General features: G+C 39.7%; 2 protein-coding genes across 13 annotated transcripts in view; one reads left to right on the top strand and one right to left on the bottom strand.

The window, feature by feature from the left end:
- The window catches only part of EDIL3 (EGF like repeats and discoidin domains 3), a 441707-nt gene extending 430142 nt beyond the window's left edge, over positions 1–11565 (bottom strand). Inside the window, exon 1 of one of the 2 annotated variants that reach the window (XM_001146806.6) lies at positions 10992–11565. In XM_001146806.6, coding sequence (XP_001146806.1) covers positions 10992–11058 — 67 coding nt within the window. In that variant the 5' untranslated portion in view covers positions 11059–11565. The remainder of the gene's footprint in view (positions 1–10991) is intronic. The other variant, XM_526867.7, reaches the window with a different exon arrangement.
- Positions 6594–16033, top strand: part of LOC134810067 (uncharacterized) — a 170813-nt gene continuing 161373 nt past the window's right edge. For 7 of the 11 annotated variants that reach the window (XR_010157186.1, XR_010157185.1, XR_010157187.1 and 4 more), the window contains exons 1-2: positions 6594–9223; positions 14511–14625. Coding sequence is in view for 4 of the 11 variants with exons in the window: in XM_063811118.1 (XP_063667188.1) it covers positions 8904–9223; positions 14511–14625 (435 nt within the window). In the remaining 7 variants the exon portion in view is untranslated. Of the gene's footprint in view, positions 9224–11193; positions 11284–11451; positions 11563–11608; positions 12479–14510; positions 14626–16033 lie in introns of those variants that run through there. The other 4 variants (XR_010157189.1, XR_010157191.1, XR_010157188.1 and 1 more) reach the window with 3 other exon arrangements.

Raw genomic sequence — 16033 nt, 5'->3', positions numbered from 1 at the left:
CTTCTACCCTCCCTGAATCATAACTTCTATAGCCATACTCTCATGTTTGTAATTACCAAAATTTTAATTACATTGGAATTATTACGATGCCTCCAAAATCTTTTTCCTCCAACCTTCACTTCCTGTCTTCTTATTCATTCCCTTTAAAACCCAATTCAACCTTTCAGCCCTACCAGGATCTATAGATGCTATCACTTTTTGATAGTACTCATTTTCTTAGTGCCAGAGATGGAAAAAAGACTTTAGAAATTATCTTAGTTCGAGATTTCATAAAGCAAAAATGGTGAAATCATCCAGATAAAGCAAAAATGGGTGTAATCAACAGAGAAATTTGTAAGTGGGTAAATACTTCTGGAAATGCATAACCACAGAGACCAGGTTGGGAAAAACACATAAGAAGGATTAGAAATTAGAGTAGTGACCAAGAGTAGGGTCAGTAGGAATGAAGGGTGAGGAAAGGTAAAAGCTAGAAAATTCTGGTAAGAGACAGAAACTCTGAGAAATTTAAAATACTGGTAGCTGAGTAATTTCATGTGATGCGAAAACCTAATAAATAGCATTGCCAGTAGGTACTTAAAAATAGAGATGGGAATCATTAATGTTGGGATCTTCCAGGAAGTTTAATATCAGAATGTTAAAAGGGCTACAAACTCATATGTGAAAGTTTTTAAGGGGACGAATGATGGAGAAGAAACAAGGTTCTGAAGCCACTGAGGAAGTAAAGCATGTTATGAAGGTTAGTAATGGGCTCCAAAGGGGAAAGAAAGTGTTATGTGCTAATGGAAAGAAAGAAAGTGTTAATGTTGAGAAGCAATTTGAAATAGTTTTTGAAAAAGCAGCAGTGTGCCAACCTCTCCTTTTCATCTCTTGAGTCCAAGAACTGGAAAAAAAAAAAAGTACAACTATAATTACCTCAAGTAAAGTAGTACAGGAGAAAGGAGTAAAAAATAAGTTGGAATCAGAACATATAGATTCAAATTGAAACTACTCACTCCTTGAATTCCAGGTCATACGACTTTTTTGAATCTCAAGTCCTTATCTGTTAAATTAGATTAAGAATACGTTCTCTGCTTATGTTCCCTAAAGTAGAAATGTTTCCTAAAGTGGAAAATACTTATGTTTCCTAAAGTGGAAAATGCTTAAGAAATTTTAACCACTCTTTTATTATTTTGGGGGAATAAATATAATAATGCATGTGGAGGTAAATTTCAACAGTTAAACAATTTACAGCTATACCAAGGAAGAAAATGACGAGGATGAGCTCATGTTAGATGGCATATGATATGGTTTGGCTCTGGGTCCCCACCCAAATATTATCCCAAATTGCAATCCCCATGTGTTGAGGGAGGGACCTATAATCCCCAAGTGTCCAAGGAGGGAGGTGACTGAATCATGGAGGTGGTTTCCCCCGTGCTGTTCTTGAATAGTGAGTAAGTTCTCAGGAGATTAGATGGTTTTATAAGTGTTTGGAAGTTCCTCCTTCCCTATTCTCTCTCTTGCTGCCACGTGAAGAAGGTCCTTGCTTCCCCTTCGGCTTCCACCATGATTGTAAATTCCTGAGGCCTCTCCAGCCATGTGGAACTGTGAGTCAATTAAATTAAACCTCCTTCCTTTATAAATTACCCAGTCTCGGGTATTTCTTTTTTTTTCTTTTTTTCAGACGGAGTCTCTCTCTGTCACCAAGCTGAAGTGCAATGGCATGATCTCGGCTCACTGCAACTTCTGCCTCCCAGGTTCAAGCAATTCTGCTGCCTCAGCCTCCTGAGTAGCTGGGACTACGGGCACACACCACCACACCCAGCTAATTTTTGTATTTTTAGTAGAGAAAGGGTTTCATCATGTTGGCCAGGATGGTCTCGATCTCTTGACCTCGTGATCCGCCCACTTCAGTCTCCCAAAGTGCTGGGATTACAGGCATGTGCCACTGCGCCCAGCCTTCGAGTATTTCTTTATAGCAGTGTGAAAATGGAATAATACAGCATAATTCTCATTGTTTTGTAAAATACTTAAAATTATTGCAGTTTGAGGTTTTTTTTAAAAAATAAACCATATTTTGGTTGAATAATTCTTCACATAAACCAGAAAAAAAAATATTCTAATTGATGTGGTTTGAGATTATTTGGTGCTTTTGTTTGGCTAAAACTTCTTAATGGGGTTATGTGGAAATAAAATTAAATGAGGATGAGATGTAAGGCAAATTAAATATCTTCATTACACTAGGAGAAATAAAAACCTTGTTAACCTCTAAAGTCACTTTGTACTACCTGATGTATCTGAAAATTACAGAGAAAGCATGCTTCTACACATCACATTGAATAGCAATGAAACAATGTAGAGGAGCAATGAAATCCTAGAAAATTAAAATAAATCAAAAAATTGTGCTGAAATCAAACTAAATGGCAAGATTTAAAGAAAATGTATTTCAAACCACTTCCCAAGTGCTCATCTTCTTACCAATGATGCATTCTAACACATTAACACTTTCTGACCAAATGAATGAGCATACTCCTTTATTTCTGAATGTGAAAAAAGAACTTCACACTTTACCAACCTAAATTTGAAATTTTTAAATTATTGTCCCAAGAGAATAAGTATAATTTAATCCTTCTAAAATAATTACTAGTGAAATAATGGTTAGACATAATGTGTGTGTTTTACAAATAATAAAATCATTTAACAAAATATCTCCATGATATACAAGATGTGTCACTCACTGAGACAGAGCATCGTCTAATAGTTAAGAGGACAAGCTCTAGATCCTAATTTTAACATGCTACTTAGTAGCTCTATGATCTCTGTATCTCCATTTCCTCATTTATATTTCAATAATAATAGCACCTGCCTCAATAGTTTTGAGAATTAAAGATGATAATTAGAACAGTGGAACACATAGTATGCAGTCAATACATGTTAGACTTGAAAGATATTAGAAAGAATGTACCTTGTTAACTTATCTAAGACTGTTAATGCTGACATGATGGTGGTCCCTAAGTAATGAAAAGAAAGCAAAAAAAAAAATAAAAACACAGAATGATGCCTGAAAAATTACTGTTTCTAGGCCAAAATCAAATTTAGTCAGAAATGTCAGAACCTTGCACCTAAAAAAGGGAAAAATCACTTAGAAGCAGCTTTTCTTTTAATTGAAGGTTCATAACAAACACAGTTAAGTACTTTATATCCTGCCTGCACTTGAATATTATATCATCAACAGTGCTCTTGCAGGAGTGTTGAGAAATATTTTCAAAGTAGGCTCATTCTACAACACACATTATAAGGAATAGTTATGTAAGAAAGTGAAAAACACAGCTTTTAAAGTTCCTGAAACTACTTTGACCTATTTTTATATATAAGAGACACACTGCTGTTTAAAATGTGCAAGTACGTTTACAGGCAAACTGATGGGGGTGGGTAGCTACATTCAATTCAGTATATATTAAGTGTCTGTTTGGGTCTTCTTGTTTGTTTTGCCTGGTACTATTCTAAGCCCTAGCTCAGTAGAAAGCACAAAACATGAAACAAGAACTTGGTATATAAACATTAAAGCACTGCGAATGGTAATTTGGTTTTTGTTTGTCTGTAAACAACATTCCAGAAAAGTTAGCGTTTATAATACAGAAGTTAAACTATAGAAAGATAAATAAACAGAAAAAATAGCATAGTTAAAATTAAAGTTCATATAGTATTTGGAAAGAAAATGTGATAAAAAGAGTGCAGCAGAGGCCGGGCGCGGTGGCTCACGCCTGTAATCCCAGCACTTTGGGAGGCCAAGGCAGGTGGATCACGAGGTCAGGAGATTGAGACCACCCTGGCTAACACGGTGAAACCCCGTCTCTACTAAAAATACAAAAAATTAGCCAAGCCTGTAGTCCCAGCTATTCAGGAGGCTGAGGCAGGAGAATGGTGTGAACCCGGGAGGCGGAGCTTGCAGTGAGCTGAGATCGCGCCACTGCACTGCAGCCTGGGCAGTGAGACTCCGTCTCAAAAAAAAAAAAAAAAAAAAAAAAAGAGTGAAGCAGAGATGTGAGCACAGACCTAAGGCTCAGGCCTGTAGGTGGGAGACTGCTCTACATTACAGAGAGGGATTTGTCCATTTATTTCAAATAAAAAATATTCTCCAATGTTTCCACTCAATTGTTTTCGACTTTCCTGATTGTGTCATGAGCCTATTTCATCCTGGCTGACCTCAAATAATCCCCAGAATCAGTAAAATCTAAATGGTTCCCCTGACCTAAAGTACAAGAGGGGATTTAAAGGATTATTTTGCCTTCCCAAAATATACCACTTTGTTAAATACCAAGCACAAACCTTAAGGAATGCATGGTGGCCTAACCCCATTTAGAGATTATCATCTTCAAATCAAGCATATATCATCTAACAAGAGATTAAAACCTTGGTCTTCCCATTTATGAAATATTATATCATATTAAATTATTTTAAGAGATCAATCATGTTGATACAAACCTGTTTTGGAAAAGATAAAAGGCAAAGCTAAGTCAATCTTCTTTCTCCATAGTAACAACCACATTCAAAAGTGCTTTAGTGCTTAAAAAGCCGTCACCTAAATTCTTGTACTTAAATCCTCCATTCTAAGTCACACACTATAAATCCGAACAATTCCTACACAGTTACTATCACTATAATAATGCATATTTTAAAACAAAATAGCAGCACATTTTCTAAAATATAACCAAATAATTGCAGGACATTTTATCTACATTGTAAGGTCTACTTCTTTTTTACAAAATTTAGTTTTGTGTCTTCTAAAACTTTATTACCTTAGAAGAAAAATAATTTTAAAATACCAACATTTTATTTGACACAACGGGAAAAGTCTTAAATAAGTACATTGTTCAGATAGCTAGCTATTTCACCATTAAGCAGGTTTTCAAGCTTAAACATTTTTGACCAAGTCTTTTTTAAAATAATGTATACATTTCACTGCATTTGCACCCAAAAAAATGTTGAACATCTTGCAGTGAGGCTTTCTCTAGGTCACAAAACCAGCATTATCACCAGTTATTGCATTCTCTTATATGGTGATACACTTACCACTCCCCACCCCAAACCCTCCCAACTGCATGTACCCAGTTTTTTGTACTGCAAAGTATCACTGCTTTTACATATACTATTCGAGTCTCCTCTTTGTCTAAAAGTTGGCATGTTTTACTGCTCTGATTAAGCCTGACCTATTACTTCATATGCTTTTCACTTTCTGGATTCAGTTTATAGAGGACCCAGAAACTTGAAAGCCAAGAGAAATAAGCTTTTCTATGATACATGATCTAAGACCTAACTATGACATCTATTTTTGTGGTCAGAAGTTTCTGATTCTTTCTCCTAGGTTCTCAGCTATGTGGTATGTGGATGAAGCTTCAAGGCAAGTGGCTTCTCCACAAGTGAAGTGGATATAAATTACTGTATATTTGATAGCTTTAGGCAGGATAGTGTGATCAAATCAAGGTGTAAAATCCTGAGTTGCTCCATGATTTAGATCCCAATTTATTTCCACTTATGTTTTAAACTTCAGGTTTGGTAGTCAGAGGTTTGACATTATCATCTTCCTTTTCTTTCCTCACAAAAAGATAAGTTACAAGTTTCACAATGTTTCAAAGGTTTGCAATCTTTTAATAATAATGACAAAATATCACTATCAATTTTACAGTAGATGTTGTGTCCTATTTGCCATATAACAAGGAAATGAGGGAGGAGGGGAGAGGAGGAGAAAGAGATGGAATGAAGGAGAGAGAAATTTTTATCTTAGGAGAACTCTGACACAGAAAGAATGCCACTGGAAACCGACTATTTGGCACAACGTCAGTGACTGTATAAAAAAGCTCCTTAAAAGGGTGTAATGGTGAATCTGTAACATAGTTTTGAGGGCTACATCAGCAGATGCTGGAACTAAAAGTTATCAGTTAAAGGTCAATTAAAATCAAAATAAATTAGTTCAAGTCCCTGACATCAATTGATGCAGAGGAGTCACATATATAGAAATTAATAACTGGCTTAAATGGGATATAACAAAGCTTTATTTATCATGACATTTGTCTCTTTTGGCCACATGACTTGTTTTATGTAGAATCTTGCAAGATCTAAAAAACATACACTTAACCATAATGACAAAAAGAGTAAATAAAAGCATTCATCTCTTTCCAGTGCAGTAGATGCATAGGAATAAATAGTTGAGTGTGTATGTCTGTGTAAATCAAGATAACAGAACTGCTATTTATGAAACTTATAGTTCATATGAAGAATAAGCTTAGAAATCATGGTATAAATTTCATTAATAATTGTTTTACTACAAACACCTCATAGCTCTCTGTGTTTTTCCTTGGAAGGTACTTAGAAGACTCCCTCTAAAGTAATAGTTCAACCTAAGTGTGCACTTGAATGTCTGTGTTTCCAAGTTAAAATCCTATGGTAGAAGGATTCTACCTTACAATGCCCTCTTTTTTTCTTCCTCAGGGAAGCACTGAAAACTAACTAATAACATTAATTTCGTAAAGAGTAGAAAGTTACTTTATGTGGATCTGCAGATTCACATTTATGACTTTACTTCTTTTATTTTTCCTTTTATTTTATTTTTTCCTTTAAAAGATCTTCGTTGATTATCCTGACATCTGCTGGTGAGGGCACAGTTGATTCTAGTCTACTTTTCCCTTCAACAACTTGCTCAAATCAAAGATTTTTAGGGGTATTTTCAGTGACAAGTGGTAATACATTCAGTTTAAGTATTTATAGTACTTAAATTCTTGCTGTTATCACATAGGAAACCATGAGAAATATTTTAATAATTACTTCACATTGGCAGCCATTTGACTCTATCTATAAATACATGTTTGCTTTGATTAAGCAAACAACATTATAATCATTACATGGACTATGATAAAAATAAAGAAATCATTTTAGAGGAATAGTTATATAGTCTATAACTATAGAACATCTAAGGAAGATGCTAAGCGTCTTCCTTAAAACACAGAGAAGAACTGAATAATAGGAATGGCTTAGCTTTGGTTTTCTGCTTTTTAAAATTATAATGTTAATTTTCAACCTACTTAGCAAATAAAAAGTAAATGATTAACTATGATAGAAGCCATTAACACTCAACACATATTTGCAAAATTTGCTATTTTTTACTCAGTATCCAAATGTTATGATTTACTTCTGACTTGAACTGAGTTCTGAAGCCTGCACTGTTTCTTTGGCAGAGATACAATGAACCTATCACGTCATAATCTTACTCAAAGCTATTGCACCTGCAAGTGTGTGCAGTAAACAACAAATATCAGAATTACTTTTTTAGGCTTCAAGAAACTCTCAAAGGAGGCAACTTTTAAAAAATTACACACAAATGACAACATATGCAGTTCATCCCATTATGCAAAATCCTTCAAAAATGAAAAGTTTTAGCTAATTAAATCTTTATCTTGAAATTAATAAAATTAATAGCTGGTACTACTAATTTAACTCTAAAAACTGTCAAGCTTTTATTTTTAATGGTATCGAGTGACCATGCTACTTTATTTTAGTCATGTATATCTTATTCCTTCCCTTTACATTGCTATAATTTTATGAGAAGAAAAAAATCACATGTATCTAGAGAGAAAAGCAAACTTTATTAAATATTTATTTAAAATACCCTAGATTTTGAATACATGATTTATATGAACATTGATGTCAATATATTTGAGAAAATTATAACATAGTTTTAATTTAGAAAAGTGTTCAGAAATACATTTGCCTACTTTTGAAGATTTTTGCAACTTCAAGATCAAAGAAGGAAAAATAGACCATCTCAATTTTTTCCTGATTTTTTAAAATTATTTTAAGTCTTTTCCCAAAACCATATGCATTTAAAACAAATGCATTTTAATTCTAAGGAAACATTTCAGGAAAAATCAGAAAAACATTTTCAGAACCAGAGGAAAAAATTGTGTGTTGTATCACCACAGTGGCCAAAATATTGCAATACTGTCAAACTTTCACATGAGAATACTTCATTTTCACTTAATTCTTATTTTAATTTGATATTTCAGAATTATTTTTGTATGTTTTACCTTGACTCTGAAGTTAGCATTTATTTTTAAGGTATAAAATTTAATGGTCAGGTAAATTAGGCAATGAAGACATCAATGTGTAATAATAATATAATAAGATAAAAGAAACTCCTTATTTCTGTATAAATATAACTATACTAATCATAAAAGGTTAGTGTTGTTATCTGGAGTGAGACTGTTCAGGTTTTAATTTATTCTCATGTAAAATTAACTAAAAATCGCCATTGATTAAAAAAAGAAAATGCAAATGCCAATGATTCATAGTATTTAGGACATGTCTAGACATTTTTAGACAGTGCCATTTGCTTAAAGACTTCAGGCACAAACTGCAGGCACAGGGACAGATTGCATAAGATGTCACGTGCTTGCTGCAACTGTATGCATGTTATTGAATTTTTTAGAGCAACCCATACCATGAATAATTTAATAGTTAATAAAATATTCAATCTGACTGATCCATTGGTTTAATTTTAAAATAAAGACGACTAATAAAAGGAGTTACATATCCTTATCAAATCCCAGGCATTAATGCAAGTAAATTGCAACCCATACGTAGGGAAAACACCAATTTCTAAGAGACATGAGATTAACGATTGGGGGCGGGAAGGAGTGCAAGGAAAATTCTGTGTTAGCACTGGCTTCAATAAGTTTGCCGGAAGTTTAATTGTTTGGAGCTGTCACGGAAGCCGTACTCTGCCTTCTGCAGAGGTGAGGGAGAAAAAAATTAGAGAGGTGCAAGTTTTAACAGAAAGGGCTAATGCAAAATGGTCTATTTATTTTTCCTCAAGCCTTTCCCCTGTCCTCACAAGCTAGCTGGGGGAAAAAGGGAGAAATCTCCTGAAGAATATGGAGCATCCAGCTTCCCGAGCATTGTCTAAGAGAACCAGGATGGAGAGTCCAGGCAACATCTCCATGGTTGGCTTGTCTGGCGGAGTAAGCTGTGCCCTCGGCGCGGGTATCTTCAGGAGACAGAGCTCCTGGCTGCAGCGAGCCGGGACTTGCCGCGCCCCGGGGCTCCCGCAATCAGACCCAGCCAGGCAAGCGCGGCCACATAGGCAAGCGCGGCCACATAGGCTAGACGCACTATCTTCTCCTCTACCCCGCGCCGCCCTCCACCTCGGAGCGGGGACGTACGGTGGTGGCGGTGACACAATGCGAGTGAGTGGGTGAGTGTGTTTTCGTGTTTGGGGTGGAAACGTAGGCGGGGAAGAGAAGGAGGAGAGGGGAGTGCCTGCAGTCCTTCCCCCTTCCCTTCCAGCTAAGAGATCAAAGTGCAGAGGAAATCCAGACGGGAAATGAGAGAAAGGAAAAACAGCAGCCGTGGAAGCACTCTCTTTTTTATATCGCTGGAGACTCGGCCGAGCAACTACTGGAACCATTACCATTTCTTAACCTTTAGTGGAGTGGCTGCCTTTGCCTGATAACTGGAAGGGCACTTTGTAAACGCAGGCGAGGCACACACCTACACACACGCCTACACGCTGGGGGAAAATAACCACATTCTGGGGGACGGAGGGAGGCCCAGGCAAGGCGCGGCCATGGATCTCTACTGCCAGAGCTGCGAGGGCATCTGGCCAGCAACACCCAGCTTCTTGGGCGAACAGTCGCCCAAGAGTCCACAATTTTCTTGTGACTCAAATAGATGGATAGGTGCATGGATGGATGGTGCAGAATATTCATACTCTGTCTAATCTCAAGTGGATTGGAGTCAACGCATTTTTAAATCCATCTACCTTTTTTAGAGGCACAGCATTTAAAACCCTGTAGTTCACTCAGCTCTCCACTTGAAGCTGCCTGCAGAGGATTCTATTACCCGCGGATCCCTCACAAGGGGCCGCCCGCATCTGTGAGCGCAGGAGTGGCACAGCTCCCCCAGGCACAGCTCCCACTCGCCTCCCCACACACCCTGCTGCCCCCGCTGCCCTTTTCCGGCGACTACTTCAGCCCCGGCCGGCAGTGAGACCCAGGTCAGCACAAGGGTTTGTATGGACAAGCTGCACCTCGCAGGGGACCTGGAAGTCGCCTAAACTACTCAGCAGGACACTCGTCGAAGTCCTGCGTTTTCTTTTAAATGCTTTTTTCTTTTTAATTTAATTTGATTTTTATTTTTCTGTTTTTATTTTTTCGTGCAATTCACAGAAGGCATCACCCTACAAGCTCTCACAACTTTTCCGCTCCTGTGCGGGGACGCGAGGGGTGGCTTGCCCCGCACTATTCCCCATTACCAAGAGTTAACACTGGTACTCGGAGGGGGTGCGCAGCTAAGCTCCAGGCCCCTGGGGTCAGACTAGGAGAGGCGGGTTCCTGGGGTTTGCTGTAATCGATGCTGCTCCTCTGGGATGGGGAGGCAGGAGAAAGCTGAAGTGACCTGTGAGACTCCTCTCCACCTCACCCGCGGCCAAAACGCCCAGCGCCGGGTCTGGGTTTGCGAACGGCTCAGCCCAGGCCCTGCGCCAGAGCACCGCACCCGGGGGCGGACGGCCCTGCAGCTCCCCAGCCTCTTCCCGCATCAACTAGCTGACGCCCGGGCGCACTGGCTTCCCCCGCTCCCGCCCCCACGAAAGCCCTGCCCGACGTCTGCAGTCAGCATCGCCCGCACTGCCTAGGGAGGGTTTGCGCCGAGACCCAGTGGCCGAGTGAGCCACAGAGTCGCTGGTCCTGGGGACGCTGTCTTCTACCGCTCCCCACCGTCCTCCTCTTTCCTGTATCTCACCCGGGTACCCCGCACCCTTCTCCCCGCTCGGCCCCGCGCACTCTGCTCAGACTTTACAAGCACTTTCTCGGGGCACCCAGGACTCGACGCCTCCTCCGCGCCGCCAGCGGCGCTCGCCACCCTTGGCACGCCCGAGGGACCGCCTCCGGCCCCCTGCGCGGCGTTTCTCAGGGGACTCCCAGCCCATCCCTCACCCAGCTGTCCGGGTCCCGACGCCTTACCTTTGCCGAACTGGGGGACACCGAGGCTGAGCCCGACCAAGAGCCAGACGGCTACCGAGCGCTTCATGATCCCGTCTCCCGGACGTGACCCCGGCTGGTCAGGGGTCGTCGCGGAGGGCAGTGTAGCCGAGGTGGCAGCGCAGGGCAGCAGCAGACTCCGCCCCTACTAAAGAATTCAAGAAGACGTTCTCTTTCCGCAGCGCTTTCTTAAACAAATTCTTGGAGAGGGCGAGAGTGGTGACTAAAGAGAGGAGCCTTTCCTCCCCTTTTGCCTGCACTCCGGCGCGCGGAGGTGGGTGAGCTCCGGGGAGCCGCCGGCGGGCTCAGCCCTCCGCTGCGGGTGGGTCCCGGCAGAGGCGCGGCGGGCGGGGCGCGGGCTCCCGCGGCCGCCCCGGGTCTCCTGCGCGGGCAGGCAGACCCACCGGCAGACGGGCGGACCGGGCGCTCGGCTGTCGCTGTTCTCCGCGCGGCGGCTGCGGGGCTTCTGACTTGGAGAACAATGAAGCGTGAGCTGGAGGGGAGCGAGCGGGCCGCCGGGAGCGCACTGTGTACAAACAGAGGCGGCGTGCGTGTGAGTCTGAGCCTGGCAGGCGCGCTCCCCACTCCCCCGGCGCCCGCCCGCCCTCCGCCCGCCCTGTTATTCACTCCCCGGGTCTCCCCCTCCTCTGTCTCTCTTTTGCTCTCTCTCTCTGTCTCTCTTTTGCTCTCTCTCTCCTTCCTCCCTCCTCCCCTCCTCTTTCAGCTCCTTCTGCTGTAAGAGAAAAGGGAGACAACTGCAGCCACACCCTAGCACCTAGCACCTGCCACCACCTCTGAAGTTCCTGCATTTCCAGTACCTTCTCCGCACATGCTGGAGACTGTGGGGTTAAGAGCTGCACCCTTGCTGCCTGAGAGTCCCTTGGATTCCAGCATTGACTTTATAATTAACCACGTTAAGGATTCCCCTGAACTTCCTTTCTCGGTATAACCAGGAACAGAAGTTAAGAGATTTTGAAAAGTGACTCTTGGGGCACAAAACTGCATGAGAGACAGAACCCTGCAAAGTGAATTGCCCCGTATTTCTCAGGAACTGCAACGTAGTCAGCAACCAGACCCTAATCAGCTAAGACAGGGCTGCTCTGCTGCTCTGTCTACAATTTAGTTAGCTCCAGGGCTGGGGAGAGAGGGTTGTGGGCTCATCTGTTCACGGGGGCAAAAGGGTGGAAGTGAGTAGGAGACATGCATCTCGTTAAGCAGGACATCTGTTTCAGAGAAGAAGTGGGGCAAGTTTGGGAACTGTGCAAGAACATAAAGGCAAAGACAGACCCTTGAAGCATCACTAAGGTGGATCAAATTTTCTTTCTATCCGCCAAAATAAATGGACTGGTTTTTGCAGTGGAAGTGATTGAACCAAAAATACAGCTCATGGCTTACAATTGTGCTTTCTTCTCTGTTTTTCGGTTAGAATGATTGCTTACTGTACATGGATCCAATTCCAGCAGTTACAGGTACCAAAATGAAACAGGGCTTCTTTTTTCTTTTTTTTCTTTTTCTTTTCCTTCTTTCTTTTTTTTTTTTTTTTTTTTTTGTCTTCTAGAGAGGGAGGTAGGGAGAGAGACAGAAACACAGAGCTAGAGAAATTGACAGAGAAACATTCTCGAAGGCAAAGAGTTGAAAGGTGAATCTACTAAGAAAAGAATAACAGAGTGCAATTAGCCATGGAACTACATCTCCATCTGCCTCCTTTAAAGGATGAGTCCTTTAAAGGTGACATGAGTCCTTTAAACTTAAATTTCTACCTTCCTTTTGAAATTTTAAGTGAAATGAAGAATGCGAGGTGAATGGAACCGCAATGCTGAATACTGCTAGGGAGGGTTTAAGGTATTGTATAACTGACAAGCAAACAACAACGGAAAAAAGAAAGAAAGAAAGAAAAAAAAGAACACCTTTCAGAAAGGGTTTGTTCATGTCTCACGATTGGTGGGAGGGTTAAAACACATTTTTTTAAAAATCACCTTGCTAAGAGAATGAGAGAGATTCATTTATTTACTGTCTATTTATATGCCTAAAGTCACAGATGTTAGAATAAGACAGTATTGTCCAGAGTTGTAGCAAAGATGTTTCAAGCAATCAAATTCTAATTTTCTGGTGCATCATCATTACTTCCTTTTGAAAGTATGTTTTCAGTCACCCTGTGGCATGTTCATCCTAAAATACACTTTAACTTTTGAAATGAGATGTCTAATATTAGTTTTAGGTTTTATTTCTAAAGGATAGTACTAGATCCTAAAAATGTAAAGTTGGAAACCAGTCTCTCTGGGATGTGATATTTAAGGGAAAAAAAAGAGTGGGTTAAGAATTTTGTGTAGTTTTGTATGTTATTCCCTGTTTATTTCCACTTTTTTGATAGTATTTGACCTTAATGAGCATATTAAGAAGTTAAATTATTTTTTGCCAACAGTGTGTGTTTCTAAACATGTATCTTTCTTTTAATTTAAAGAAGGGTTTTTAAAAACTCTAGTGGGCATAAAAGTACATTACAATGCACATTCTATGCCCAAATACTTGGTGCGGAGACAGTAAATGACATTCTGTATTACCTGATAGACAACTTATGAAAGATGTTGCCAGTTTAATATCTCTACTTTCTCGTCTCATTTCCAATAAAAAATTGATAGTCTTAAATCCACAGCTCCATATTCATAATCATCCCCTCTTTTTGAACCACTAATTGATAATGATCATCTACCAATAAGCCTTTCATTTTGAAGATTCTAGGCACTTTACCTAATTTACCTTGATAGGACTCATTTCACTGTTACTGCACTCACACATAGCCTCTTCAGAAGTGGAATATAAGATATGTTAGAAGACTGCAGAAATTGAATTATTTAAAATAAAATAAAATTTAAAAAGTAAAAGGATGAAACTCTATTGTGAAGCTTTTACTTCACACAAAGTGCTAAGGGACCTTTACTAATCACTGTGATCCAGCCTACAGTTTTATAGCTTCTCTTAATAGGAGCCTACAGTGCCAAAAATGAATCTGTACATCACTCAAAGACAGTGCTTTTCAAGTTATTTTCTGCAGGCCTCCTTTTCCCCAAGATGTTAATAGGTTTCTGGGAGGAAAAAATCCATGGTAAAATAATTTGGGGAGACATTGCATATCAAAGCAGCCTCTTAGAGATTCATGGTGAATGTTAGTATATGAAATACTTTGAAAGGTCCTGTGGTTAAGAATTTTTTTCAAAAATATTTCATTCAGCATTTTGCAGACTTTCTTTTTTGTACTATGACAAACTTTTTCTTAGAACACCTGTTAGTATACTAAATATTTAGTGCTGCAAAGGAAATAACTTGAAAATGATGCTTTGAAACAAAGCAGAATAAAGTAGCAGCAAAATAAAACAAAAAAAAAGACTGTAAAAAGTTCACTGGGTTTTGCTATGGGCTGAATGTTTCTGCACAACCCCCCTCCCCTGCCCCCAAATTTATTCGTTGAGGCCTAAGAACCTACTGTGATATGTTTTGATGTAGAGCCTTTGGGAGGAATTGCGCCGTGAGAAGAGCCCTCATGAATGGGATTAGTTCCCTTATAAGAAGAGACACCAAGGAAATGATCTTTCTCTGCCCTCTGCTATGTGAAGACAAGGTAAGAAGACAGCTATGAACCAAGAAGCAGGCCCTTACCAGACACCAAATCTGCTGGTGCATTGATCTTGGACTTCTCAGCCTCCAGGACTGTGAGAAATAAATGTTTATTGTTGAAGCCACCCAGTCTACAGTAATTTGTTATAGCAGCTGAAATTGACTAAGACAATTTAAAAAAATTAATCTCATTGACTATCAATTTGGATTCTGGAGCATACCTGGATTCAGGTATACATTGGATTTAGGGCATATCTGAACTGGAATATGGTCTCTATCATTCTAACTCCTTTAACTAAGTTAAAGTCTGTTAAGTGCCAAACCTCAGTATTCTCATCTGTAAAATGAAGGTAGTGATAGTATCAAACTGATAGTGGTAGGTTGTGGTGGTGCACAAAAGGGCCTAGTCCAGCACTGGACACATGGTGATGATGATGAAAGATAATGATACTGATAAATAAGAAGACGATACTAATATACATAACTCCAAAAGGATTTTTCTTAATACATGATCCTCTTCACTCCCCGTCTCCCATCCCCATTAAATTACCTAGAATTTTTTAGTCCATCTTTCAGTTTGTCAAGCAACGAATAACACTAAAGGTAGTCTTTTTTATTATCGTGTAATTATGGAATTTTTTATTATTTTGCATTTTAAAACTTTGTTTTGAATTTCCAAAACTTTTTATTTAATATCTAAAATGTCTTTCTACTAAAATTTTGCTCTCACCATCTGAGACTCAAAGCAGAAAACCCAGCCAAGACCATCTCAAATTCTGACCTACAGAACTGGGAGTTAATAATTGGTGTTGTTTTAAACTGCTGAGTTTGTGGTAGTTTGCTATGAAGACTAATATAGTTGGTTACTATTGTTATTCTAATTTCAGGGAGAAGGAATAAGTCATGGAGCGGTTAGGTTAATTGTCCATCCTCTCAAGTTAGTAAGTGTTGGAGCCGATAAGTGAATCTAAACAGTGTGAATCTAAAGCCCACTGCATTCTTCTGCCAACAATTATGAAGGGTCGACTGTATGCTAAGCTCTAATGCATTTTTACATACATTGCTTTACTAAATAGGTTACCTCAACAACCTTTATGAGGTAAATATTATTATTATTTGCATTTGACTACTGAGGAAACCAAGAATCAAAACCTTTAAGTATCAGTGGATCAAAACCTTGATCCATTGCCCAGGATCAAGGTGGCGGTGAGGAATGGAGCCAAGAGCTAGTATCAGAGCCCTGCTCTGGTTCCAGGAGTGATTTTCACAGCCATTGTGTTAAAATGCCTATTTAGACAGTGGTCTAACTTACTTTATTTATTGACATTTTCAATTTCAATGGTTATAATTATAATTGTCATTTTTTAGTACAGTTTGCATTTCTCCCTGATCTTCTTGATGCATCATTTTAG

Source organism: Pan troglodytes, chromosome 4, assembly GCF_028858775.2.
Source record: "Pan troglodytes isolate AG18354 chromosome 4, NHGRI_mPanTro3-v2.0_pri, whole genome shotgun sequence".
Lineage (NCBI taxonomy): Eukaryota > Metazoa > Chordata > Mammalia > Primates > Hominidae > Pan > Pan troglodytes.
This window is presented reverse-complemented; position numbering and strand designations above follow the sequence as displayed.